The 26,636-nt window shown below is 42.2% G+C and overlaps 1 protein-coding gene across 2 annotated transcripts in view; it reads left to right on the plus strand.

Moving 5' to 3' along the window:
- The first annotated feature begins 5,985 nt into the window (after window positions 1-5,985).
- ANAPC1 (anaphase promoting complex subunit 1) overlaps window positions 5,986-26,636 on the plus strand; it is a 35,805-nt gene continuing 15,154 nt past the window's right edge. Inside the window, exons 1-26 of one of the 2 annotated variants that reach the window (XM_068675195.1) lie at window positions 5,986-6,306; window positions 6,621-6,782; window positions 6,962-7,013; window positions 7,193-7,302; window positions 7,693-7,775; window positions 9,242-9,315; window positions 9,571-9,719; window positions 10,201-10,421; window positions 11,046-11,255; window positions 11,910-12,005; window positions 12,473-12,563; window positions 12,702-12,767; window positions 13,667-13,804; window positions 14,896-15,036; window positions 15,403-15,463; window positions 15,984-16,171; window positions 16,944-17,018; window positions 18,040-18,305; window positions 18,660-18,751; window positions 19,512-19,660; window positions 21,302-21,380; window positions 21,489-21,525; window positions 21,627-21,697; window positions 21,826-22,004; window positions 24,836-25,062; window positions 26,280-26,398. In XM_068675195.1, coding sequence (XP_068531296.1) covers window positions 6,094-6,306; window positions 6,621-6,782; window positions 6,962-7,013; window positions 7,193-7,302; window positions 7,693-7,775; window positions 9,242-9,315; window positions 9,571-9,719; window positions 10,201-10,421; window positions 11,046-11,255; window positions 11,910-12,005; window positions 12,473-12,563; window positions 12,702-12,767; window positions 13,667-13,804; window positions 14,896-15,036; window positions 15,403-15,463; window positions 15,984-16,171; window positions 16,944-17,018; window positions 18,040-18,305; window positions 18,660-18,751; window positions 19,512-19,660; window positions 21,302-21,380; window positions 21,489-21,525; window positions 21,627-21,697; window positions 21,826-22,004; window positions 24,836-25,062; window positions 26,280-26,398 — 3,349 coding nt within the window. In that variant the 5' untranslated portion in view covers window positions 5,986-6,093. The remainder of the gene's footprint in view (window positions 6,307-6,620; window positions 6,783-6,961; window positions 7,014-7,192; window positions 7,303-7,692; window positions 7,776-9,241; window positions 9,316-9,570; window positions 9,720-10,200; window positions 10,422-11,045; window positions 11,256-11,909; window positions 12,006-12,472; window positions 12,564-12,701; window positions 12,768-13,666; window positions 13,805-14,895; window positions 15,037-15,402; window positions 15,464-15,983; window positions 16,172-16,943; window positions 17,019-18,039; window positions 18,306-18,659; window positions 18,752-19,511; window positions 19,661-21,301; window positions 21,381-21,488; window positions 21,526-21,626; window positions 21,698-21,825; window positions 22,005-24,835; window positions 25,063-26,279; window positions 26,399-26,636) is intronic. The other variant, XM_068675196.1, reaches the window with a different exon arrangement.

Below are 26,636 nucleotides of genomic sequence, written 5' to 3' on the forward strand. Positions count from 1 at the left end.
TGACTCCTGATGGCACCGGGAGGAAATGAGGAGTTTCTGTGTCTTCAGAAGAGCCTCCTGTTCCTTTGGGGGATGCGATGGGTCAGGAGCAGGGGGTGACAAGACGACACACAGGTAGTCTAACATGAAATTAATTTCTCATCTGGGCTGTGTCATTTCCTCATGTGGCCATCCTGACCTGCACGCTGGCCGTGCTTGAGGTGGCTGAGACCAAGCTACGTTGAGGCCATCAGTATTTCATCCACCACGAACCCAAAGGGGCTGGGACCTTGGGGAACGGGCAACCAGCCTGACTTTGGTATATTTCACTGCTGAAACCCTTCTGCTCCCTGCCCATAACATTTGTTGAAACTACAACACAAGTGTAACTTTTCTTCCTGGCAACCTACTGTAGTCTTCTCAAAGCCTTTCAGGAGAATAAAGTTGCAAAAAGAGATGTGATTTTTTTTTCAGTTGCCACTAGGCAAGCATCAGTGCACCATGGAAACAGAGGTGTGGCAAGAAGACAGCTCTGTGTTGAAGATGCTCGTTTCTCTTAGTAACTCATAATGAGAGCTGGGAAGGGCAGTGCTTCTCTCAGGCTGTTAGAGAAAAAAAAAAGAAACACGTGAAATCCAGTCTGATTTTTTTTTCCAATTGGGAAGAAAAAATGTCTCAAATTCAGTGAAAAAAAAAAAAAAATCAATTCCAGACTCCTTTGACTTGCAAAGCTACTTATTCACTGCACATTCCCAGGCCCTAGTGACAAAGACTGAGCTTCCCCCTCGCTGCCTCTTTCGCTCCAGTCCAGCTTCTGACATCTTGAAGTGATCAGCAGCTACGGAAGGGCGCGTGTCGCTGGAGGCCCAGATTAAAGGGAAAAAGGAAAACATAATAAGACGCTGCAAGAAGGCTCAGCATCTTCAGCAATGCCTTCTGTGCAGCTCCAGCAGTGCTGCTTTTCCCCAGATTTTGAGTGCATTTACCAGGCACCCAGCATTGCTCAAGGACTTAGAGGAGACGAGGGAACGTGGAAGCACAGTCTGAGCCTGTCATTTGGGGTCAGCCTTTGCCGCACGTGTGCACTTTCCTCTGGCTCCGTTCCCTGTTGCTGCTGGCTCTGCGATTTTTGGGAACAAAGCACTGGAAGGGCCTCTGGCCTTTGTGGGCTGCAGAGTGAAAAGGACCCCTTGCATTGAGACGGCAATATATAATACTAACCAGGGGGAGGAAGCAGGAACGATTTCTACAAAAATGAAGGGAAAAAAAATAAAAACACAGGCACATAAAGAGGATTTGATCAGCTCTTTAAAATCCCCTAATTTGGGTCATTCCATTACAGTAGCTTGGTTTCTGTTCAGTGCTGGTGTAAATTAGTCTCCAGCTCAGTAGGGTTTGTTGCAGTTCATTTGGGCACAGCATGACACGAAGAAGAGGCTGGTGTGTGGAGAGGGAGGAAAAATCAGGGAGAGGAGAAGCCAGAGGAGGAACTTTCACACCCTGGTCATGACAGAAAAGGTCTGCAAGCTGCTAGCATGAGCAGTGCTTCTCAGGAGAAGCACAGTCTGGCCTCTTTGGCTACTCTCAGGTCAGTGACAAGAAGCTTCCACCTTTCCCAATGTATTGCCATGCTCAGTCTCTTCCACAGTACCAGTCTTCAGCCTCTGCCACAGCAAATGTGGCAAGACGACTTCTTCCCAAGAGGAGCTTGGCTTTCAGGTCCTGACATCCCCATCTAGCTCTACACGCAAATAAATGCATGCATTTACTTATTGAGTGCTAGGTGTCAGCAAGGTTTTCACATCCTTGCCTACATTTCAATGGCAAATTCACCTTTTTTTCAGGGGGCTGCATGCAAACAGGCTGTTTTCAGTCCCAAAGAACACGTTTGGCCAGACTCACAAGCTCTCCCCAAACAGCATCTCCTGCTGCCTGGGCATCAACCAGGGCTTGACCCTGAATACCTCCCAAAAATCAACTGACGTCAAGAGGACTGAAATGATGGAAGAATCTTTAATTGATGGGAGACAGATCTTAGGTGAGGGAAACAAAGGCTGCCTGTCTTGCCTGCCTGAGTGCAGGGATCGTGAACCAGCCAAACCTGCTGTGCTTGCAGCTCTGTAGCTCCGCACAGGCCACGCTGGAGGGAGCACCCAGCTCTCCCCAGCCCGAAGGAGGAGGGCAGAGCGAGTGCCTGGGGCACCACACAGGTATCAGCAGCTCCTGAATCACACTTTCAGCTGTGGGTTTCCAACACAAAGGTAGTCCTACCTACCCATCACTGTCACTGAGCAGGGGCCAGGGCTCTCTGAGCCCACATTTTCCACACACATGCATGCAGAGTCCTGTTGGTGAGCACAGAGATACCTATCTGTATCGTCACAGGCTTCTCCCACCTTTACAAGAAGTTATAATCCCCTTCTGATAGCATCAGCAGCTCTGCAGGTATTCTCAGCTTTCTCTTCGCAGCATCTCAGAGAGCTCTTCCAGTACTCTCAAAAAGTTGTGTCACCACACTTGACCCTTCAGCTTTTTGTGTTTTATTTTTTTCCAGTTTTCCTTCAGAGCAGTGACACTGTTTCTTTGCAAGACTATTTGAAGACTTGGGAGTCAATGTAATATATAGGAAATGAGCTTGTTTAGCAGAAATGACACTCAGGAATTGGGCTGCAGGATGTTATCTGCTGAGATTCCCCCCCCCTCCCCTTTTGCCATTTCTGTATTTTCATTTTGTTAAATCTCGTTTCCTATATTTCTGCTTTCTCTTCATGCATATTTTTCTTCCTATTTGCAAGTTCTCCTGATTTTTTAAACATCAAACTCTGTTTTCAGATCAAGACAGATGTCCCATTTGAGTTAAATGTTACATCCCCGCCATCGGATACAGCCCTCAAACAATTTGCAAAGAAAAGTGAGCTTGTTGTGGTGCTACTAAAATACCTTTTTTCTTATGAGGTTTTCTTCGGGCACACTGTACACTCTGTCTTTCACTTGGCACATTCTGTCCCTTGGCTCAGCTGTTTCTTCCTAGGACAATTTTCATGGTCTGTAGGTTATTTTGCAAAAGCAGAAAGCTGTCTCCCAAGGCTGGACAATAGCTAGAACTTCCTTACTCCTGAGCCCTGGACACTTCTTGTTGCCCACAAAATTGCTGTTTGCATTTCACCATCTTATTTGTGTAAATACTTCAGTTTGTCTTCATATGGAAATTCGGTCCCTGGCTCTGTAGATCCAGGCTACCATTTCTTTCAGTTGTCTTCCTGACAGAAAACTGCAGTAAGTACTCTGCACCTCGGTGAGTTCTTACTTCTCCAAAGTCCAGCTTTCCCTGGCCATTTGCTTCCCATTTCTTAGAAAACGATAATGCTTATTGTCATGGCTTGATTCCCCCAAACCACATGTTGAACCATGATTTCAAACAAGTTTTTGATGCTTCTATTGTCTCTCCCTCTTTTGATTTCCCATATGAAACTGATATCTTTAAAATAAATCATCCTTTTCAGAATGCACTAGCTTTCCAGTTCCCACCAGGGTGCTTCGTACATTTCTTGTTCTTTGATGATTGTCTGTCAACACCTATGAGCACACCTACGAAAAAGTTACTGTACCCCCATCAATCTTCCTCCCACTTCCCTTTGTGTTTCCACAGGTTCTAAAAAATAAATAAATAAATAAAATAAAAATCTGGTATGCTACTTATATGTGAACAGAGAAAGTATGCCACTGCAGCAGTGGTGATATGCTGAAAGCTAGTAATTGACTGTGAGCTGTAGCAACACCCTCTTGTTTAGGTGAGCAATTATAAAGGTGAGAGGTGAAGAAAGCTCACAGCACAGTGTACAAATGCTTGAAAATACCACAAGATAAGCTTGCTCACTGAAGACACATCCACAGAGTACAGATGGCTGTGTGTGCCAGAGCGCCCACAAGATGGGTGCTGCTGACTTCATCAGGAAGGCTTGTTTTTAAGGGAATAAAAATAAGCTGATTGTCCCTCCAGATTCTGGAAGCTGAGTACCTCCCAGAGCAGTATTTCTGCATGTTTTGCTGTGACACCATAACTGAGGGAAAACAGCAGATGCTGGAAGCCAAGCAGCTAGTTACACATGGATGACATTTAATTATTCAGAAATGCACGTCAGCTCATCATTCCTTTAGCAAAACCTGGCTGGTCTCATCAGAAAAACCAGTCTAATTCCCTGACACCTAGTGCTGGTAGTCAGAGATGCAGCTACAGGAGTTTTAGCACCCTCAGCCTTTGGGAGCGTTGCAGGCTGTCTGCAGTGGGCGATACAACCTTTCAGTACTTGAGACAAGAGAACAGCCACCTCAGGCACCCACCACCAGTGTCAGGAGCTGGGGTAAGCTGGTGGAGCCCAGGTTTACAACAAGTTATGCTAATCCCTATCACACAAGTACCTGAAATGTTGTCAAGAGGAACTGTACAACACAGCAATAAATGACTGCAGAGTAACAGAGCACTAGTATGCCCTGCCAGTCCTAGTTAATAGTTTAAGGTATATTACATTTTCTAAGTGTCCTGTCTGCCTTCGGAAAGTGGCTTCCCATAAAGTTGCAGAATCCGCAGGGTAGGGCTGTCAAAATGAAAGTGACATGAAATGCACAGACTGAGTGCTCTCCATTTCATCACACTTCGTAGGAAAAGGTCTGAAAGAACCGTTGAGGGGAGAGAAGAAAATAGAAGAACACCCTAACTAGCATATGTTGGGCAGAGTGAAAGTTATTTCAGGCATCTGTTACACCCGTGTGTAGGGTGTAGGGGCATTTACCACGGAGCAGGCCCCTGGAGAGCTTGCAGAAGTGAAGAAGCAAAGCAAGTCAGTTCTAAGGGGTGATCCAGCTCCAGCTTTGAGACAGGCCCCTTGGGATGTGGCACACAGACAGGCACGCAGGGGGCTGAGGTGGCAGGGGAAAGACCCAAATCCTTCTGCCCAGCTGTGAGTGCTGAGCGCTCACAGACTATGGCACCAACTTTCCTACCTGAGTAATTTTGTGTAGGAACACAGGATATAATGATAGAATACCCTGAGTTGGAAGGGACTCACAAGGATCAAGTCCAACTCCACAGGACCAACCAAAACATCAAAAATAATAATAGCAATAATAATAATAATAATTAAAAAAAAAAAAATCAGTATGTATATATTCCATTGTATGCTTGCGTCCTTGAGTGCTAGGAGTAGACCTGCTCACTTGCAAATTAAAGTAGTAATTTCTCTAAAACTGCCAGCCTCGATGAGCTGGTGTGAGGAGAACCCACAAAAACAAGGGTAAGCGATGCAATAACCCACAGCAGTATCACACTTCTCCCTGAAGGAACCCAGGCTCGAGATCGGCCTTGCCTCCTACGAGGAGCGTCTGAGGGAGCTGGGCTTGTTCAGCCTGGAGAAAAGGAGGCTCAGGGGCGACCTTATCGCTCTCTACAGGTACCTCAAAGGAGGCTGCAGCGAGGTGGGGGTTGGTCTATTATCCCACATGCCTGGTGACAGGACGAGGGGGAATGGGCTTAAGTTGTGCCAGGGGAGGTTTAGGTTGGATCTTAGGAAGAACTTCTTTACTGAAAGGGTTGTTAGGCATGGGAACGGGCTGCCCAGGGAGTCAACATCCCTGGAGGTCTTTAAAAGACGTTTAGATGTAGAGCTTAGGGATATGGTTTAGTGGGGACTGTTAGTGTTAGGTCAGAGGTTGGACTCGATGATCTTGAGTTCTCTTCCAACCTAGAAATTCTGTGATTCTGTGATTCTGTGATTCAATCCACGCCCCAGAGGCTCCGCACCACGGATCGGGGTGCCTGTACCCCGCAGAGGGCGCTTTGAACGGGATCCCCTCGGCCTGTGCTCACCGCCACCCCTCAGCGGGCGGCGAGCTCCCCTTTCCCCGCCCTTCCCGCCCGCCCGCCATTTTGCGTCCCGCCGGCCCCCGCGCGCGCGGCGCGGAGCAGGGCGGGAGCCGCAAGATGGCCGCGCCCGTGTGAGAGCCGCCGCCGGCGCCCCCCCCACCCCCCCTCAGCCTCTCCCCGCCGCCCGTGCTCCGCCGGCGGGGCCCCGGGGCCTCAGCTGCGCGGCCCGGAAATAATGAGGATATCGGGGCCCCATGTCGGACCAGTGTGAAGAGAGGGCGACGATGATCGCGGCCGGCGACCTGCAGGAGTTCGCCCCCCGGGGCCGCGAGCACTGCCGGCGCCACCCCAGCGCCCTCACCCTGCAGCTGCGGCGGCTGCAGCCCGCCTCCGAGCTCTGCTCCTCCGACGGGGCGGCCGGCCTCGTGGGGTCCCTCCGCGAGGTCACCATCCACGAGCGGCAGCGGGTACGGCTGCCAGCGGGCGGCGAGTGCCGTCGAATCGGTGAATTCCGAGGTTAAATCGCCCCCCGGGGGGCCCCGCTCTCCGCCTGCTGCCCACGGTGCTGTTAACAGCAGGGGTGGGCCGCGGGAAGGCGCCTGAAGTGCGAAGCAAAGCCCTCTGGTCCCCCCCGTGCTTTCCAAAAAAAGCCCTGCTTCCTTGGGCCATCGCCCACATCGAGCTGACAGAATGAGCGCTGGGAAACTGCCACCCGCTGGGGTCCCCCGTTAGCCTCATGTCGCCCTCTTTTCCTAAAAATTATTATTATTTTTTTTTTTAGGAAAGCTGGCAGTTGAGGAAGGGTGCCAGCGATGTCGGGGAAGAAGTGGACTACGACGAAGAGCTGTACGTGGCCAGCAATATGGTCATCTGGAGCAAAGGAAGTAAAAACCAAGCGTCTACCGTGTATAAAGCTTTCACTGTTGACAGCCCTGTCCTACAGGTACGAAAACGTGGGAAAACGGCGACTGAATGAACGCACGTTAGCTAAATACCTGCTGGCCACCTTGAATAGTACTTCAGTGCTTTGAGGTGGAATTGTGTTAGTAAATCCGTACAGATGAGATTCAATAGTAACGTCAGATTGTTCTTCAGACATAACTCCGCTGTCTTTGGTTTTAGGCCTTGTGGTGTGACTTTACCATAGCCCCGGAAAAATCTGAAAAAGCTGACGGTAAGTTTTATGCTTATTGTAACACCAAACAAATGCTTTGAGTTCAGTTCTCAGCATGAGATGTTACTCATCAGGAACTGCTGTATGAAGACTGCTACCCTGCCCCTTGAGTTTACGCTTTGTGTGTAGTGAATGTCTAAGGAAAGAGAGAATTTTAATGTTTTTTGTTTGTTCTGCAGTTTCGGGCAGCGATGAAATAGTAGAGAAATGCATCTGCATATTGCAGAATTCGTGTATCAATGTGCACAGCATAGAGGGAAAGGATTACATTGCTGCTTTACCCTTTCAGGTAAGTGCTTCACCTTTTTTTCATAAACGGGCTTGTCATCTGTTTGCACACTGTACCGTGGTGGGGAGGCGTGCATAAAGCACTGCTGTTGGTGGCTGCCTGAAATCTTCATTCTGGTGGGTGAACGTGCCAAAGCTGCTGAGTGTGGTGGTGGTGTTAGGGCGTTGGAATACTTCTGGGAGTGTGGTGGTGTAACCAGGTGTAAGAAGTGGGACAGTACGGGAGCGCCAGCTTGGTAGTCAGAGAACCTGTGCTTACTGACGTTACCCTCGTCTCAAGAAAAGGCCTAAGCATCTCCGTTTGCTATAATGAGATATCCAAACTTGAAACATAATTGATGCAGTAAATACTTGGTACCTTTGTCATGACTATATCTGTAATTCGTTATAGGTTGCAAATGTCTGGCCAACAAAATTTGGTTTGTTATTTGAGCGCAGTAGTTCTTCGCATGAAGTACCTCCGAGTCCACCCAGGTATGTGATGAGTGGATTTTGATTGTTTTGCTACAGACTGTTTGTTAATTTAATACCGGGATATAAGAGTTGAAGAGCAATAATGAAAGGATCTGTGTGTTCATCACAGGGACAGGTGAAATGGGAACTCATGGGAAGGGGCTGTATGTCGAGTCATAACCTCCTCTGCTACTGTGTTGTCTTTACTTGGGAGTGGTGATCCTGAGAGCAGGATTTGGGAAGCAAGTAGAGTATTACTAACCTCATTTTATTAAGGTTTGTCCTGGGAATTAGTTTCAGTCTGTGATAGCCAATGGGGAGATTCACTGGGAGAATTGTCACTGAGATTTTTTTTCTCAGCTGCAACATGCTTTGAATGTGTGGAGCATCCAGCCCTGTATTTGTAGACCATGTCCTTGGTAGCTTGACACACAGCTGAAGAGAAGAGTAAGGAGTTGGTAGGCTTGAATGTATCTGCAGCTTGTATATATTTACAGCCTGAACGTGCCTGTTTGCTCTCTCTTGGTCTTTATGTATACGTCCCAGGTACTTGTGATTGTCTCGTTCTTGTTAAAATTGGGGCTAGAAATAGAGGTCTGGAAAAGACTCAAGAGAGAAGAATCTGGAAAAGAAAATGTTTCCATGAGCTAACTGCAATGGATGTTCTGTTTTAATTTTGGTATAAGCTTAAATGTAAGCTCAGATAAAGAGCCCACTTAATGTGCTGCTGCGGTGTGCTCTCACCACCCTGCCAGTGGGGACAGTGAAATGTCTTTATCCACTTACAAATGGAGTTAGGCAGTGAGTTAGGGGATTTGTTCCATTGAATCTGAACCCTTGATAAGGTCTTAGGTCTTCCAGCCTGCTCTTGCATGTTTTATGTCTAGTGGCTGGCCTTGGTCAGCCATCTGCACTGGACCCCTTTGGGATTACTGGATTACTACAGGATGAAGTTGTCCCTGTCGCAGGCTTTTCTGCTCTCTGGTACTTTGCAAAAATCACGGTTGATCCTACATAATCTGGCCTTCCATGAAAAGTTTTACTGCCATCACAGACGGTTGGCACTATTGCTGCTCTGTGGTGGATACAGATTACCTGATCGCTGCCTGCTGGTCTGGAACCTGGGTGGGGAGTTGTGGAACTCAGACTCAGCTGAAGAGTTTGGGTTAAGAGTTTTCTCCTCCTTGTAACTCCCCTGCTACCAGCTCTGTTCAGTCAAGCCAGCTAAAGTTTGTCGTGTGGCCACCAGGTGGGGTCATTCTCAAGTGCTCTGAGAAAATGTAAAAACCTAGACATCGTTTTTGGTAGACCAGCCTTTATCTGACTCTGCTCAATTAACCAGAAAAGCTTACATTAATGGGATATACCTCTCTGCTGTTAGCTTTCGGGCTCAGATTTGTTAAGGTCTGAAGAGTTGTTTTGGGATTGCAGCAATTATGCTTGTTAGCATTTGTTTTTTGAACATGATTTGTTTCGTTTCTTTCTAGAGAACCTTTGCCCACCATGTTCAGCATGCTGCATCCATTAGATGAGATAACACCTCTTGTCTGTAAATCTGGAGGTAAGTTTAGATCTTGACGTCAAATGCTTAATGTATCACTCAAGCGTTTTCTGTTTTACAAAATTGGCAAATAATCACTCGTTCAAGAATTCAGGATTGGGTTGTTTTAGCTGCTTCATGAGCAGGGAAACTGTTCAAGAAAGAAGCCCAGACTGCAGGGAAAAAATAAGAGTATGAAAAATGCTAACCTTGTAAATGATAACACGGCTGTGGAAATAATGTTTTCATCTTAACTGAAGTCAACTACTTCTTTAGCAGGTGTGTTTGGCTCTGCTAGAGTGCAGTATGTTGCTGATTACACCATGAGGATCGTGTTCCTCAGTGCTGAACCTTCCATTGTGATGACCTATGATACCATACAGAGTTTACATACTGTTTGGGCTCTTCGTAGAGTAAAGCCAGAGGTACAATTTTATTGCTGACTAAATACTGTTACAAAATTTGTGTGTGTGTTTACGTGCCATTATGGCCGTGCCGGTTAGAAATGGCTGATTATTTATTTATGCCAAAAAAATAGGGTGACATTAAAAAAAAAAATTCTTTCATGTTTTTGACTGTACCACAGTCATGGAGATCACATGATAGCGATGGCAATGTGCTATACTGTGCTTATCATGATGTTCCTTCCATTGTACCAGAAGGTTTGGACTGTTCTCAAACTGTTGTTTTCCATAAGAAAAGTGACAGCTTACTGCCTGAAGACCATGGGAGTAGTTATGGTGACTGGAAGGGAGAAAGCATGGTTGGAAGGAATAATTTTTAGGCTAAGTACCTAAATAGGCATATGTTTTTAACATCTAACTGATTAGATAAGCTGTTGGAGTGTCATCCTGGCTGTTACTGCCCATGTATAATTTGAACATAGAGAGCTCTTTTCTCTCCCAGGAGCAGAACACGGTGCTGAAGTTCTCGGAGCAGATGGGCACACCACAGCATGTGGCCACCAGCAGCTCTTTGACTGCTCATCTCAGGAGCCTTTCAAAAGGAGACTCGCCTGTGGCCTCACCTTTCCAAAACTACTCATCTATCCACAGCCAGAGCAGATCAGTGTCGTCACCCAGCATGCAGTCCCGCTCGCCGTCCATCTCCAACATGGCTGCTTTGAGGTGGGTGCTGAACATAACGTGTAAACAGGTGATACCAAAGGAATATGAGTGACAGAACAGGCAGCGCATCTGGTATTGTTGTCTCTCTGCCCTTACAAGTCTGTCTGCCTAAGGTGTACGTGCCTTCTCTGTTACACCATCTGAAAGCCCCCTTGGAATGCTCTCGTGACATTTATGTGCTATTACCTCTGTAGCACAGGAGGGTAATTGGTGTGCAGGAGACAAAGAGACTTTTCTGTCATCACACAGCAAGTCTGTGGTGGAGTTAAAAGACCTGGAGACAGTTTCCGAGTCCCAGAAGTGTTTTCAGTTTCTAAAGAAAGCCATATTTAGAGGGAACAGGTTGAGATATATTTTTACATACTGGACCACACACAGTAAAATGTTGGTTTTCTTACTTTTGAAGTTTCATGTGTTGGATTTTGACAGAGATGACTGGAAGTGAATGGAGAATTGTTTTCCTATGACAATGTATCGCTAAAGGAAGCCAATACTGCTCTATCTGCTGTTTCAGGAGGATTTTGTTTTTAAAGTCTCAATGCATGAGCTTCCTGGCTTAACAGAGATTCTCTATCTGGTTTTGTAAATTCACTTTTCAGTAGTGTTTTATGTCTTTGCTTGCAGCCGCTCTCATTCCCCTGCCCTGGGAGTACATTCGTTCTCAGGAGTTCAGAGGTTCAACTTTTCCAGCAATACTCAGTCACCGAGGAGGCACAGTATTATACATTCTCCAAACAGCACTTCCAGTGATTCCTTTCTTATAACAGAAACCGAACCAATCGTTCCTGAGCTATGTATAGATCATCTGTGGACAGAAACCATCACAAACATGAGGTTAAGTGCTTTTGCTGGAATGTGAGATTTCCAGTGGGGGCTGGGGAAGGGAAGTAAAATGACAGCTTATTTTCCATGTGTGCTCTTTTCCAAATAGCACCGATTTAAAAAAGGTGCATGGACCTGTGCTTCCTAATTTTTCGGAAAAGTGATGCTCACTAAGTGCCTAGATCTCTTGAACAGGGAGTTGGGCCCTTGGAATGGATTTCTTTGTTGTGTTACTCGTAGTTCTCTGAACTGGGTAGTGCTTTCATGAGATCTCTCAGGCAAAGCAGGTTCAAATCTGACCATTGATTTAGGTGTCCAGTTTTGTTTGTTTTTGTTGTTGTTTTGTAAAACTCTTTAGGGGGAATATCTCTTGCCCTGTTACCATCAAAAAGGACAAAACACACCATAAAACCTAAGATTGAATGGGAGAGCAAAGCCAAATATCATGTGCTCTGCATGCCAAAAAGTAGGGAATGTGAAGACTGGAGTGCTAGAAAATTAATTTCTAGTGGAAGGACTGAAACTGAGACTAGCACATTCTTAGCAACTTGATGCACTGCTAATTGAAGTCCAGTGAGTCCCTACAGTCTGTGGCCATTGTGTTTTCTTAATTAAATTTTTTATAGTAAACCTAACACTATGCTGATCATTGTGTCTCGTTTGCAGAGAGAAGAATTCCCAAGCATCAAAAGTGTTTATTACTACTGACCTTTGTGGGCAGAAGTTCTTGTGCTTTTTAGTGGAATCCCAGCTCCAGCTGCGGTGAGCATTCCTGTCTTGGGGACGGGTGAAAAAAGGGGAACACTCTAAAAATTACTAGCCAGATATGGGTTTTAATGTACTTACTCCTTCAACTAGTGGAAACTGTTACGACAAAACGAAGTATATCACTGTCTCTCATATGACTTGTTTTTAACCAGATTGGCATATATTGTTCAGGCTATTTAAAGGAAACTGAAATTGCAAGAGTATGTTTGCTGTACTTTGAGTGGTATTCTTATTTATCCTCGACTTTACCCAGTAGAATTACATCAGGGATTTCAATTAGAGTAGGAGAGTAAAAGTAAAATGATAGCAGGGCAAAACAAGCAAAGGAAGGAGGAAGTAACCAAGTATACCGCAGTATAGCTAACTGTACCATGTAACACAACTTGAATTTTTTGTCTTCTTTCTGTAACAGCAGATAGGACAGTCCTTTTACGTTTCCTGTTGTTTTCTCAAATCTCTAGGTGTGTAAAGTTTCAAGAGAGCAACGATAAGTCACAGCTGATCTTTGGCTCTGTTACCAATATTCAAGCAAAGGATGCAGCTCCAGTGGAGGTATGTATCTTTGTATAAACTGTTAGTATCTTTGTATAAACTGTCAGCTGTTCAGTGTCCTGCTTTGTCACTTGTGTCATCCAGTTGTAATATTTTACTTAAATACAAGAAGCTGAATGTGGTGTTTGATTCTTGCAGGGCATTGATACACTGCTGGTTCTGGAAGGCAGTGGCAATCTAGTGCTTTATTCCGGAGTGGTTCGGGTAAGTAACAGTGTTTTCTGTTCCCAAACAAATGTTTGAATCTTTCGTTACAAACTAGGCTGCGCAGAGGAATCTTGGCCTTACATACCATTTTAAGCTAGTGCAGACTGCCTCTGATTTGAGACTTGATTGAGAAGGTGCCTGTGCTTATGTACCAAGTGTAGTTTCTGTGCAGTGCTGGGAAGATGGTTCTGAAGAATGACTGGCTCCTTGTGGTACAACTAAATAACCTCTTAAGCATTTTTTTTATTTATTTATTTTTTTTTTTACAATAGTTAAATGCAAAAGTAATGCAATTCTTTCAAACAAAGAGAATGTCAAGAATATGGAAAGCAAGAATTTTTCCTAAACTAAACTAAAACTTCTGAAACTCCTATGTAGGATGCTGGACAGTTTTAGATGTCAAATCATTCTGCTTTACGGAGGGTTGTTGTTAGGATGGATGGAATTCATTCAAAATAATTAAAACACTTTTTTAATTGTATAGAGATGCACTATGCTCTTTCAATGTATGCAGAGCATTTGGACACAGGGGTCTGCACATAAAGGTGTGTGTGTGTGTGTGTGTAGTAAGTATACTGAGGAAAAAACCACTCTGAAAGTATAGCTTTCCTAATCAAACTGCTTAAAACATTTGGTAGAAATAGACCTGTAAGCAGTAGTGTACAATACTGACCATATATGGTAGTTTTTTTCAGTGTATCATGATCTGAAGAAAGGCTTAAAACTGATGACAGCTTTTTAATTTTCAGAGGCTTTAGGTCAAATACACATCCAGTTTTCTTAAAACTTTTCCTTTAAGATGTTAAAATATGAAAAGATCCATATACCTAAGAAAGCTCATGGAAGCATAGGCGTGAAATCCAACTGTTTATTTTCCTATATATTGTTCGTAAAAGGTGGGGAAGGTTTTTATTCCTGGACTGCCTGCTCCATCCCTGACAATGTCCAACCAAATGCCTCGGCCGAGCACTCCATTGGATAGTGTCAGCACTCCATCCAAGCCTTTGAATAAACATCTGGGGCCCCTAGAAGAGGTAAGAAGAAACAAAATCCTGCCTTGAAAAGGTTTTAGTTGTAACAGCTTTGGCATAATTTATCAAGTAACTGGATACTTTTTTTTTTTGCTAGAATGTATTCTGTGAATATAAATTGCATATGTATTCCATTACTTGTACCCAGACAGATTTATTGAAAATGTAGTGGGAATGGTATTTTATGCTGATATCTTCTATTTGGGAGTGGTCTTTATTCAAAAATGAGTAGTTCTACATAAAAGCTTCATTATGACCATTTTAGCATGTAAAGACAAACTTTACAATCACTGAGACGTATCTGTTTCTAAATTACAAGGCATCTGAAGGCAGACACATCAGTTTTCTTTTAGAGGGGCTTCCAGTCCCTTCTCATTGCTTAATAGTGCAGAATTGAGGCTTGGACATGGCTGGGAACACAAGTATTTTGCCAGAAAAGGTCTGTGTTACTTTGAACCTTGTGTAACTGTCATTAAAGACTCATTATGGCTCTACTTCTCTTATTTCTCCGTGGTTCATCAAGACCACTCTCTTTCTTTCCACCCTTGTTTTCATGCACAGCTTCCTTCTCCACAGACTCCATCCGTAGTTTCTTCATCTACCACCCTTCCTATTCCTCTGCCTGGTTTAATTTGGCTGCATTGATACGTTAAGATAAATGAATGTACAGTGATGGCTGAGGGCAGAGCTGGGTATGTGACACAAATCTTGTAAGCCATGTTCAACATGCGGGACTAGCTGACAGAGTAAACTGAAAAGGCAATTTAAGTACTTGTTTATTTAATGCTTGGCAATTAAAAGTTTGGCATTTTTCCTTCAAATCATTGATTGATTTCAACTTTTGAGGTATCTTTTGGAACTAATTTGTTTATTTTTCTTCTGTAAGCCACTGAATACGCAGTGATCTATTTTGTGCTGCCCTATTTGTTCATCTATTTATGATTTTTGTAAAATTTCTGATGGAAAGGATGGAAAGACGCTCACAGTTGTTTTCAAAATACATATTAATACTTCAAAAATGGTCATTTTAGCTGTCCTTTGTTCGGTTGCTCTTGTTTTAACAATTCTATGCAATCATTTTTACCACTTTTCAGAGTGTGCTTTTGTCACCAGTTCCAGAGCTAAGGGATTCTTCCAAACTTCATGACTCGACTTATGTGGAGGACTGCACATTTCAGCAGCTTGGAACTTTCATTCATTCTCTACGAGACCCTGTCCACAACAGAGTAACTTTAGTAGGTATTCTGTAATTTGAGTCAACACTTAGCAAAGCGAAATGAGGGGTAAGCTTACTTCTACTGTATAGTAAGACATTGCTAGCAGCTCCTGACCAATAGCAAGGTTATATAATTTCTCTATAGAATACCCTAGAAGGCACAGAAGTTTATCAGTTCCTTCAAGTGAGTCAGGTCAAGATTCATTTCAAGTGTCTCATGTAGTTATCATATGAGGTCACAAATCTTAAATGTAACAAATACCCAAGAGTTAGGAATATACTTAATATATGAATGAGTTCTGAGCTGATGAAAAAGGACCCTAGCTTTATCTAAAGATACATTTTGTAATTCAACTCTTACATTTTTTTTATTTTTTTTTTTCAGGAACTTAGCAATAACACAATGGTTCGGATTACAATTCCTGAAATTGCCACTTCGGAACTAGGTACAAGTCAGAATCTGTCACATGAAATATGTTGCATAATTTTTGAGGGTTCTTTTTTGAAGTAGTTTATGCATAGCTTAGACTACAGTGATTCAGTACCACGTATTCCAATCACCGTTAGCTTACCTTGTAGAGCTGCTGCTATTTATTTAGTTATGTTCTGTTACTTCTAGTGCTTCACCTGCCACACTTTTAGAACTTCCTGTGTTCTTTAAGTTGCTTTATTCTCTACTGTTTATGTTCTTGCTTGAGGCTGAGATGTCAGTTCAGACACAAGTTGGTTTCATTAATAAGCAAAAAGACATTTCCCCTCCCGCTTTGTGTGGTGAATTAGAGAGGCTGTGTTTAACCTGAACTGAAGGAACAGAAGGTTGTGTGGTGTGGCTTTTATTGAAACAGTTTCCGGAAAGTTCAAAGTAGGTCCAAGAACTGTAGAGATTTTTAGCACTGATTGGATGAGTAGTATCAGGAAGTAAGATGGAAAACTGGCCTAACTTTTGCTTTTTTTCTGTCCCAACAGTGAAAAGATGTCTGCAAGGGGTCAAAGCTATCCTGCCCAAGGAAATAGCTGTACAGATGCTTGTCAAGTGGTACAATGCTTATAATGCTCCAGGAGGACCAAATTATCATTCAGAATGGAATTTATTTGTAACTTGTCTCATGAATATGATGGGTTATAACACAGAGAGACTGGCCTGGACGCGTAATGTAAGCAAGCGTGTATGTTTGTTTTCCTAGCTTAGGTTACTACTACTGGTAATTCTTCAAGGTTTGAAATGGTTAGAGAGACACTGAAGTAAAAAGTAGATTGCATCTTGTTTTAAACGATGAATCAGTTCTATATTTCTAAATTTCAGGTATACGTTTTAGTCTGTGCTTATCGTGATACTTGTAAGATTCTTACCACTAAATGGTCAGGTGAAAATAAATTATGAAGATTTTACTCCATTTCATAACTAACACTGATGCACTAAACATTTGTTTCAAGTAATCCATATTAAATCTATTTTGTTTAGAAGCACAGATCACAATTCCTGTTTCCTGTTTCTTAAAGAAGATTCTCCCTGCAATTTCCCAGCAGTTTGCAGCATTTTAAGTTCTATTTTTCTAGCTGTTTCACTGAATTTATTTGGAATTTTCTGTGAGTTTCCTGCTAGCAAGTACATTTGCAGCACTCACAGGAGGTGGAGGGGGGGAAAGCAGGGATATGTATATTACTGAAATTAAAGGAATTACAGTATACCCACATTGCTAGCGTTGGCTCATCCCTACCTTTTCATCTGTCCTAGTAAATACCAGGTGTTAGGAAGTCAAACTGTGAAGTTCATGCACCATACACTAGACTAACTAGCTGTGTAAAAAAATCTAATTGCAATATGTGTTTTATGTGAAAACAAAGTATCAATACAATTGGTGATTTAGCTATGCAACCTTGGGTGTTTTAATATTGAGCTACTTTCGGTCTTCTCATTTCTTACAGCTTGACTTTGAAGGATCGCTTTCACCAGTTATTGCTCCAAAGAAGGCTAGGCCATCAGAAACAGGGTCAGATGAAGTAAGAAATGGTTCTCTTTTACAAATAAAAGCTGCAGGGGTGAGGGGTTTGAGTTTTTTTTTTTATTTATTATTATTTTTTAAAGGCAAACAGAGGTACTCCTGAGTAGTGCATTTCATCTGAGCTCACCCAAGATTACAAGCCTTTGGGGGAAGAAAAGTTATTTTGCCCTGTGCTGTGGCTGTATCGTGTGACCTTGCTTGTCAGGGTCCCAGTTTCAGAGAAGTTGGACTCAGGAATGAATGTAATATGAATTACTAAGCAACCCCGGGCAGTCTCCTGACAATGTCAATTGTCTCCTAGATTCTTTATGCCTTTAAAATAAAGTTGGCTTACTCTCCTGTCCACTCAGCACCTTTAGCAAGCTAGGGGCATCAAATTACGTACTTCACTGAATGCACTGATTCTCATTGAATTCAGTAGAGTGTTGAAGATTGATTCACTGAGTTTTGCCTAGGCAGGAATAGGAAGTTTTCTTACGCAGGCAGTGGATGAGACTTACTAGCATTCCACTATAAGAGGCTTATAAGCTTTGGTGATTCAGTCATGCCATTAGTTTTTTGTGTGTTGACAGTTCAGTGAGCCCATGGGGCTACAGGCTGCAGTCTGCCTGAAACAAAAGGTAAGATCTAATGCCTGATGTACTATGATAGGGGAGGTGCAAAGAAGACTGGGAGCACTGGGTGAATGGCATAAATACTCAGGAAGATGTGTCATGAACAGAATTATTGGTGCAAAAAGGCACTTTAAATCAGCTTTTTGTTTTTATGTTCTCTTACGTATAAGGCTTTGTTTCTTTAATGTATTAGAGATGGAAAAAAACAAACAAGGATGTAACTTAGCACTTGAATCTTGCTGCTGCATAGCTTGCAGGGTTTGTGTGGCACATTCACCATAGAACAATTACATTTGTATTGGTTTAGGGGAAAACCTTCTTCTGCAATGGTGCTTTGGAGTTCACTTGCTGGAAGTTTTTGTTCTCTGTGAACCTCTGCCTCTTTCTCCTGTTTGTTTGATCTAGGACTGGGAATACCTCTTGAGCTCTGATTACCATAGGAATTTTGAGTCTCATCCTGTAGCCAAAGCCTTGAGATTGGACCCTCTGGAAGTTTCAGCTCCAAAGGATGACTTTTTACAGAGCCTTAGCCTGGATTCCTCAACCCTCCTTTTTACCCATATTCCTGCTATTTTCTTTGTTCTTCACCTAATCTATGAGGAGCTCAAACTGAATAGTCTAATGGGAGAAGGAATTCGTTCACTTGTTGTTCTTCTGGTTCAGCTGGCCAGGTATGCCAATCTGACAAATCACAGATATTGTATATTGTTCATTGTCTCTCGATGATGGCTGTGTATGTTTTATTTATTTATTTTAAAAGAGGAATTGAATGGACTACTCATATTTTTGAAGAAAATGAATAAATCATGGTTAAAGATATTTCCAGTAGCAAATCTCTTGTATAGTTCTTGCTACTTGCCATCATCAGCATGATTCACAAATCTTAGTTCTTGGTAGTTGGGTTTTATCCCTGTGGTACAAGAAAGGGAGAGTGAGGAAGTATGCTCAACAGATTTTGTAGGTCAGTTTTTTGTTTGTTTTTTTTGTTGTTCCTTCTAATGTGGTTCACATCTCTTTCATTTCAGGGACTTAAAACTTGAAGCTTATATAGATTATTACTACAGAGACTATCCAGCCCTTGTAAAAAGCTCCAGACAGACTTGCATAATTGATCAAGGTGAGTTTGAAATTAGAACAATATAGCCACAAACTGGTGCATTCAGTCTGGTGCCTCCATGAGATGCTTCACAGAACAAGGACCTGGGAGGGAATGATGTTTTCATTCTAGCAAACTCCTAGTTCAGGCTTGCTGAGAAATGCTAGCAGAGAGCTGTAGAAAAGCCTGGTAGTGAGATGTGCCTCCACTGTGAAAAGTGTCTGTAGGCTGGCAGACTCGCAGTTTGTAGTTTATAAAAACTTAATCAGAGCTAAAAGCACAGTCAGAAAAGCTAAAATAAGGGCATATATTGTTTTTGCATTTGTTTAGTGTACTACCAGCTGAAATTTGCTAGTCACGTAAGACAAACTACTGTTTTTCCCTGACCTAAATATAATCTCATAATATTGGTCAGGCTTTGCTGCTCATATTTGTGGACAGGGAAGGCAAAGAGGTTACAGCTAAGTTGTTCTCTCACTTAAGCAATTTAATGTTGTTGACTTACAAGACTGTTCCCTCGAGGCTTTTGAAAGTTACATTCCTTTTCACTGTGGGCTGAGATTTTTTTTTCCTTGAAAGACAGAAAGGTGTCTTGTGCTTTTTTTACTGTCTAGCTATAAACTTCCATCTAACAGGAGGCAGATGTGATCTGTAGTGTTTTGGTGAAATGCTCTGTTTCTCTAGCTGTACAAAAGAAGTACTGTAGGGCTTGCTTTGGGAATAGTGGAGAATTCTGTGCATTTGCCACGAACTCAGTGTCATTACTATTCATATGATTAAGTCCAAACAGGTTTCATGCACCATCCCTCATTTTTTTCTGCTGAGCCTCCAAGTATCTTTCAGTGGCTGAGTTCCTGTCTGAAGGGAGAAGGAGTGCAGCCTTATCCTTACTTACCAGGAATCTGTGAAAGGAGCAAACTGGTAGTAGTGGTATGTACTTTGGCAAAGAGGATGTGTTTTCTTCTGTCAGCATAGCAGCACTGTGGCCACGGTTTGCCCCAGCTGCTTAATTTTATGTGAGTGAAGTGCCGTTAATGGGAAGTCAAATAATGAAGGGTTTAATCATACCACGTGAAGCAATTAGAGCCTACTGGAGCAGTATTGAGCCTGTGATAAATAACTCTGCTGAGGAGTGTGACTGTAGCTGTATTGCTTGGACACCTGAGCATCTCTGAGGGATGCTGCACTGTACTATGTAGACCTCATCTGTCTGCAGGAGATTCTGTTAGTATCCCTGCAAGATAACTGTGTCAGCCTCTCTCTAGGGGGATTAACAAGCTTTTAGTGGAGAGAATTCCCTGCAAGTCCCATCTTCTCCTTTATCACTTTAATATTGAAGGGTGTGGATGGGTTTTAGCAGGTGGGAGGAGGTGTCTGAGACTGGGAAGAAGAGTTCATGAGTGCAGGGTGCGTGGCCTGTGCTTCACTGCTTATGTTTTTTTGTGGTTTGCAGTAGTGGCATGTGCAAGGTAATAATGTAACTCAGTTAACTGTATTTTGTAAGTGAGAATTTCCCGGCTTTTCTCTTGGGCACGTATCAACATAAATATTTAGCTGCATGAGTAGTTATTAGTGCTGATGTTATCTTCTAGACAGCCCTGACAGCTTATTCACCAAGTGTTTATGGAGAAAACCTGTCAATGCAGGATTTGGAGCAACGATCTTGAGCCTGAGTTGGCTGAAGAGAAAAACAGAGTGGTGAGGCTGTGATCCAAGTGTCCAGGATTAGTTGCAGTCTCAAATTTGAGCTTCCAGGATTCAGCCTGTCCTCTGCTTCAAAGTGTGCAGGGTGGAAGCAGCAACACTAAGACTGTTTAAAGTGCTGATGCTTTCACTTAAAATTTGCCCCTGCCCTCTAACTCAGGGGAACAATAGAGCCTTTTCCTCAGACTAGCACCCATGTCTGTCCAACTGTGTCTTTCTTTCTACTTCTGCCTGACTTGCCTATGCAGAGGTCAGAGCTGGCATGGCGGTAATGCAGCTTGTCAGAAGATCTTTGAGGATATAATCATAACAGATTTTTCCTTGGATGTGATTTTGCCTTTGGCAAGCCAGCTTGTCTTGCTCTATCAAAAAGTAAACGGTGACAGATCACTTTGATTTTGCTGATTAAATAGAAGAAGTGCACCCTGCTTTGAAAGGGGAGCAACTTTTCGCTCAGAGCCTCCACACAGTACCCAATATTCGAGAGGTGGGGGAAACTGAAAGTGAAGAGTGGTGTTCGTAGAAAATGTGTGTATTTTCCAAGAGAAAATAAATGAAGTGTGAAAAAGATGGGAAAGACAATTAGGAATATATTTTCCTGTTTTGAATATCTTTTTCTTTTTACCTTAGAAACAACTATTAGGGAGAATTCAGTTAATTGTTTCAAGGCTTATGTTTCCAAACTTGAATCTAGAAATCTAAAGCATAGAAGTTTCTTTGTTATTTCAACCTTTACTTCATGATGTTTTCATAATAAACCCATCTCACTGTTTAAGATTAAAGTTAACTTCTGCTTGTTTTGATAGGCAGTATAGCAATAACTGCAAACTAAGTGGCTCTGTATTATGGTGTCTTTTTCCTATCCAGAGCGTGGCTTTGTACATACTTGGTGATGAGAGCGCTGTATCTAATGAAGCCTCCCATTATTTGTACAAGATTACATCAGGTAAAGATGCTTTGATGCCATCACAATATCTCCTAGTGTCTTGTGTTTGTTACATGCTGTCCTTTTTGCTTGGAGAACATGGGAGTAATATGGCTTTGTCTTTCCTAGGACAACGAAAACAGCAAATAGAACAGGATGACAGTCGGTATGGTTTTTAATATTATTTTAAACTCTGAATTTTTATCTTTCTGCTGAATTTTTGACTAGTTTTTATTGGCCTATCCTTTATTTTCCATTATTTTACAGATGTAGTTTCAGACACAGCACATCTGTTTCTAGCCTGGCTGAGAAGTTAGTTATTTGGATGACAAATGTTGGTAAGAGCAGCTTTTTTCATCGTGTGACATGGTAACAGTTGTAAATAAGTCTCACGATTGCATAGGTACAAAAAACATTTTGTTTAGTTTTGGTAAAACAATTTCTTTTTATTCTCACTAATTTTAAGGTTTCACCTTAAGAGATCTGGAGTCTCTGCCGTTTGGTGTAGCTCTTCCTATCAGAGATGCCATATATTATTGCCGGGAGCAGCCTGCCTCGGACTGGCCAGAAGCAGTTTGTCTCTTGATTGGGCGCCAGGATCTGTCCAAACAAGCGTGTGAAGGGAACTTGCAAAAGGGCAAATCTGTGAGTATGGGCATAAATGGATTTCGTGGTACTGGATATAGGGCAGAGCACTCTGTTCAAAAACTTCTCCACCGGCTGCTGATGCTTGGGGATGTAGGTTATGGTATGTGGAAGGTGCAGAAATCAAAATTGAGGGCAGTGCAGGGTTTACACGTATACAAGGGTTTCAGTATAAAAAACAGCATCCGGCACAGGAAGAGTACATGCATAGCTGTGGTAACTGTCAATAAAACTGATTTTGAACTTTATTTAAGCATTGTGCTCAAAAGTTTTGCCTACGGAGCAATTTAGAATCATAGAATATCCTGAGCTGGAAGGGACCCACAAGGATCGTCAAGTCTAACTCCTAATTTGATTGCTTCTTTGTCCTCCTCCTTTCCAAAATGGCTGCACCTTTTAAAAGGTGTTAGAGAGGTTTTGGCCCTACATCCAGAGACCCTGCCATCAGAACAACGGTGGTGCAGGGAAAACGAAATGTGTATTTGTCAGTCTGGCTCCTTCTTGAGTTGGCATAGGTGGGGTCTCCCTTTTTGCTGGGAGAACTGGATTGCTTTCTGAAATACACTTCTCATATTTCTTTTTTTCTTTTTTCTTTTTTTTTTGTTTTTTCTTAAAAAGGGCTCAGTTACTTGTATCCTGAAGTAAATTGAAAAAAGTGTGCCTTTGGTTGTTTTTCTTTTAAACGTTTTCTTCTGATGGTGGGAATCAGTAGCATCTTTTGGAGTTGTAACTCACTTAAGTGTTTGCTGTTGAGGACAGTGTGGAATCCAAAACTCTGCTTGAAAAAAGGCTAGTGCCATGCATAAAAGCACTTAATAGTAGTAAAGAGATTATCCGTAGTCTTTTCAGAAGTCAGGTAGAGGGACTTGTATTCTTAAGTACATCTTGGTCAAGATAATTTTTGCTGTCTTAGCTTAGGAAGTGATATTAAAATTACTTTTTTTTTTTATTTATTTTAACAGTGAATTTTGGACTAAGTGCATATCAGAAAAGTTAAAAGCTTTTACTCATGTAGAAGAAAAGTAAACAAGCTATATGTTCAAATCTGATGTGGCAGAGTTCGTTAAAAATTCATTTTATTTTCTGCTAGTGAACTTTTGCCCAGCTCTAACAGTGCTGAATCTTAAAATGATGATAAATCTGATTTTATCACTTACTTTATAACAATGCCTCGAATATGTGTTACCTTAAAAGGATAAAGTGATCTTCAAACACCAAATTGTTTGTCATTTCTCAGGAGGGCAGGGTGGAGTTTCCTGTTTCAAAACGGACGCTGGCTATATGGGTGGTGCAGTTATGTATTGAGATTTAGTGCATATTTATCAGAAGAAATTGGTTTTCATTCATCAGCTGTTAGTCTACTTGCAGTCCTGGTGTCATGTGTTACAGTGAGCCTTTGGAAGACCCCATGGTTGATCTAGTCTATGTGATCCTCTGTCTTTAGCTTGCTGAAATTCAGAGGTATAGAACGGGAAAAGCAACCAATTCAGAGAAATATTTTGCATTTTGTTTTTAGATTTATGGTATCAATATTTATGTCGATACTTGCCTTGTTACTTTAAGCGAATCTTTTATCCATGGAAGATAGAAATGATAGAAAAGAGAGGCTGACTAACCTTAGGGTTGACATTCAAATTGTTTTGTCAGGAAACTACATTCTGCAGGAAAGCTTAGTTCTGCAGAACATGGTGAAGATAAAAAAGAATTGTGCTTTATGCAGAGTGACAGACTTGTTTGGAGCAAGTGTAGGTCAAGCAGACTGTGAGCATACACTGTTGCATCCTGACTTACTCTATCCCTGCTGTTCTTGGTGGTGGTCTTGTGCACTGCTTGTGTGATATGAATAAACTGGTGGGAACAGAGGCATGAATGAGGACTTTTAACATCTTGCAAAGAAAAAGGGGTTTTCCATGACGCTTTGAAGCAATGAAATGCTTCAGTATTTTGTAGTCATATAGCCCTGCTTTGCAAATTCAGAAAACATTCTGGTACGGCAGTGAAAACTAGGTTGACTGACAGCAGCAAACATTTGGAATTCACTGCCATGCAGAATTTTTATTTTATTAAGTAGCTTGCTTTTCCCAGAGTTATTGGGATGGGAGGATAGGGAAATCCAAATTAAAGCCCTAATTCATGAAGACATCAGTGATTATACATGTAACAGTAAAGCATGTGCCTGAACAGAATAGTCAGAACAGCAGCCAGGTTAATGGTCAGTAGGTACTGGAACTTTAAAAAGGACATTACCAGGGACTACATTTGTGCCTTTCGGAGTTTAGCTTCTGTTTTAATATACATTGAAACACTCATCCATGTTTCTGTTTTTCACTACTGAACTTGAAGAAAAAAAAAATCTTGTTTTCTCAGTCATCATAGATAACTGTGTAGGCAGGGAGGGGAAAGCCCTTTACAACTACTGCTCTGAAACAAGAAATATTTTTGAAAGGAAGAGAACACAATTTCGTAAGTCACCTCTTCAAGCTTCCACTTTCTGGTTCTTTGCTCGCCAGCCTTTGCTAAAGCTTTGACATATTTGAGATGTCATCGCTTCCTGACGTAATAGTTATTTATCCCATTTAACTGTGCAAAAATAGCCAATTGTGATGTTCAGAAGTCCTTGGGGCCTTCTAAATAAGTGTAAAGAGCGTATGAACAGTGTCATTCGTGACTGCGCAAATACCAGTCCGTTCTATTTCTAACACCCAGCTCAGTGCAGCTAATTGTGCTGAGTGCATTCAGGTTGTTATTCTAGTATTTGATGGCTTTCTGCTGGTTAGCAATATACATATGCACTGCTGAAAATGACTTTTTTTTTTTCCTTTCCGTTGCAGTCTGTGGGCCCAGTGCTGTCCTCTGATATTCCCTCTGGAGCCGAATCAGAAGAAGATGAGGATGGCATGAATGATATGAATGAGGAAGTCATGTCCCTAATATGGAGTGAGGATTTGAGAGTGCAGGAAGTACGCAGACTCCTTCAGAGTGCCCGTCCTGTACGTGTCAACGTAGTGCAGATGCCAGAATCTAGTGACCATGAATACATAGAAGAAAAAGAAAACCGGTAAATAATTCTGTCTGTTTCTAGCAGCTTTTCACTCAGGTGAAAAATGGTGAATATTTTTGGTGGCTTAAAGTTAAGTATGTCTAATCAAATGGTGCAGTGTATTTTAGTCTGAATTGAGCATTGAAGTAGGCAGGCATGAGTGAGGGACACACAGAAGAGGGTTGTATTTTATAATCCAGGACTTGGAAGTTCATTGTGCACCAAAACTGTGCTGTATTGGTTTGGATGGCTCTTGAGATTGGAGCAGCATATAGGAAAAGATTGTTAGTTCGAACCCCAGACAGCATGTTGAGATCAGCTGGGGTTTGAAAGCAGACTGTGGTGTTTTCTCCACCTATAAAGTAGTAAATATAAGCACAGGACCAATTCTGTAGAGAACACGCATCTGTAGAAAGCAGCCCCTATGTAAAACTGGAAAGCCCTTTTTTCAGAGCTAATCTTAGGTCTAAGCAAGACTTTAGTTGGGGGACCTAATTAATTCTACAGAAAGCAAGTTTACTGCTTCATCCTTCTCTTGAGATTTCCTTTTGGAGCTAAGTCACCTCACAATGAATCCCGTTCTGGTTCTTCATTCACTTATTTTGGGGGTCTTAGAAGATTCTCTTTAAAAAACAAAACAAGGCAACAACAACAAAAGACCAACTTCAGAATATCATTAACATGCAAAACACTCCACAGAAATAGAAAACTAAAGGAATGCATCAAGTGATTCTGTGACTTAACAAGCTGAGTAATCTAACAAGTCTAGAAAGTGTTTCCAGAGTAAGTCATAGAAAATTGTGGTCAGCATTCCTGGAAGTACATTATTAATTCTGTACACAGGTTATTACTAGATGTGATCACTAGTCATAGCAAGATCGCATATGGCAATTAACTTTGTTTTGCTTTCTCCTTTCACCTCGTTTCTGATGATGGCTGCTAACTTGTAGCATGGACTGGTTTAGCTAGCACCTAGCTTTAATGGAAAAAACAGGCAAATTTCAACGTCATGGCAGCTAAAGTTTATCTTTTAGATTAACCTTGTAGGGATCAAAGATTTTGCCTCCATAGTATAACCTGAAAAAATGAAGAAAACATGCTGTCTTGTAGACAGAAAAAAAAAAAACACCAGTCTGTCCAGTGCCTGGTGTCTGTAGGTTCACGTTATATCATGTATTTGGAGTATTTTTATGTACTAAGCAATTGGCTCAATTTTGCTTTGATCTCTCCAACAGGCTGCTACAGCTGTGCCAGCGAACAATGGCACTGCCTGTTGGACGAGGAATGTTCACCTTGTTCTCATATCACCCTGTTCCAACGGAGCAGTTGCCCATCCCGAAGCTGAATCTAACTGGTACGTTGCTCAGCCTTTTCTTCTGAAGAAATTCAGTATTTAACAGAACGTGAGGGAACGTCTTTCAGTTGCGACCCTGTTGTTTTTTGAACCTCTTGTAATTTTATAGCACCTTTTGTGCTTTTCCACAAAAAGTTTCATAGCAGAAATGAGCTTTGTGAAGAAGTAGCCCTTTTTGTTTTGAATCTGCCACTTCTTTAGTATCTGCTTCTGGAATTGTCAAGAGCAATTTCATTTT

This window comes from Anas acuta, chromosome 3 (genome assembly GCF_963932015.1).
Source record: "Anas acuta chromosome 3, bAnaAcu1.1, whole genome shotgun sequence".
NCBI lineage: Eukaryota > Metazoa > Chordata > Aves > Anseriformes > Anatidae > Anas > Anas acuta.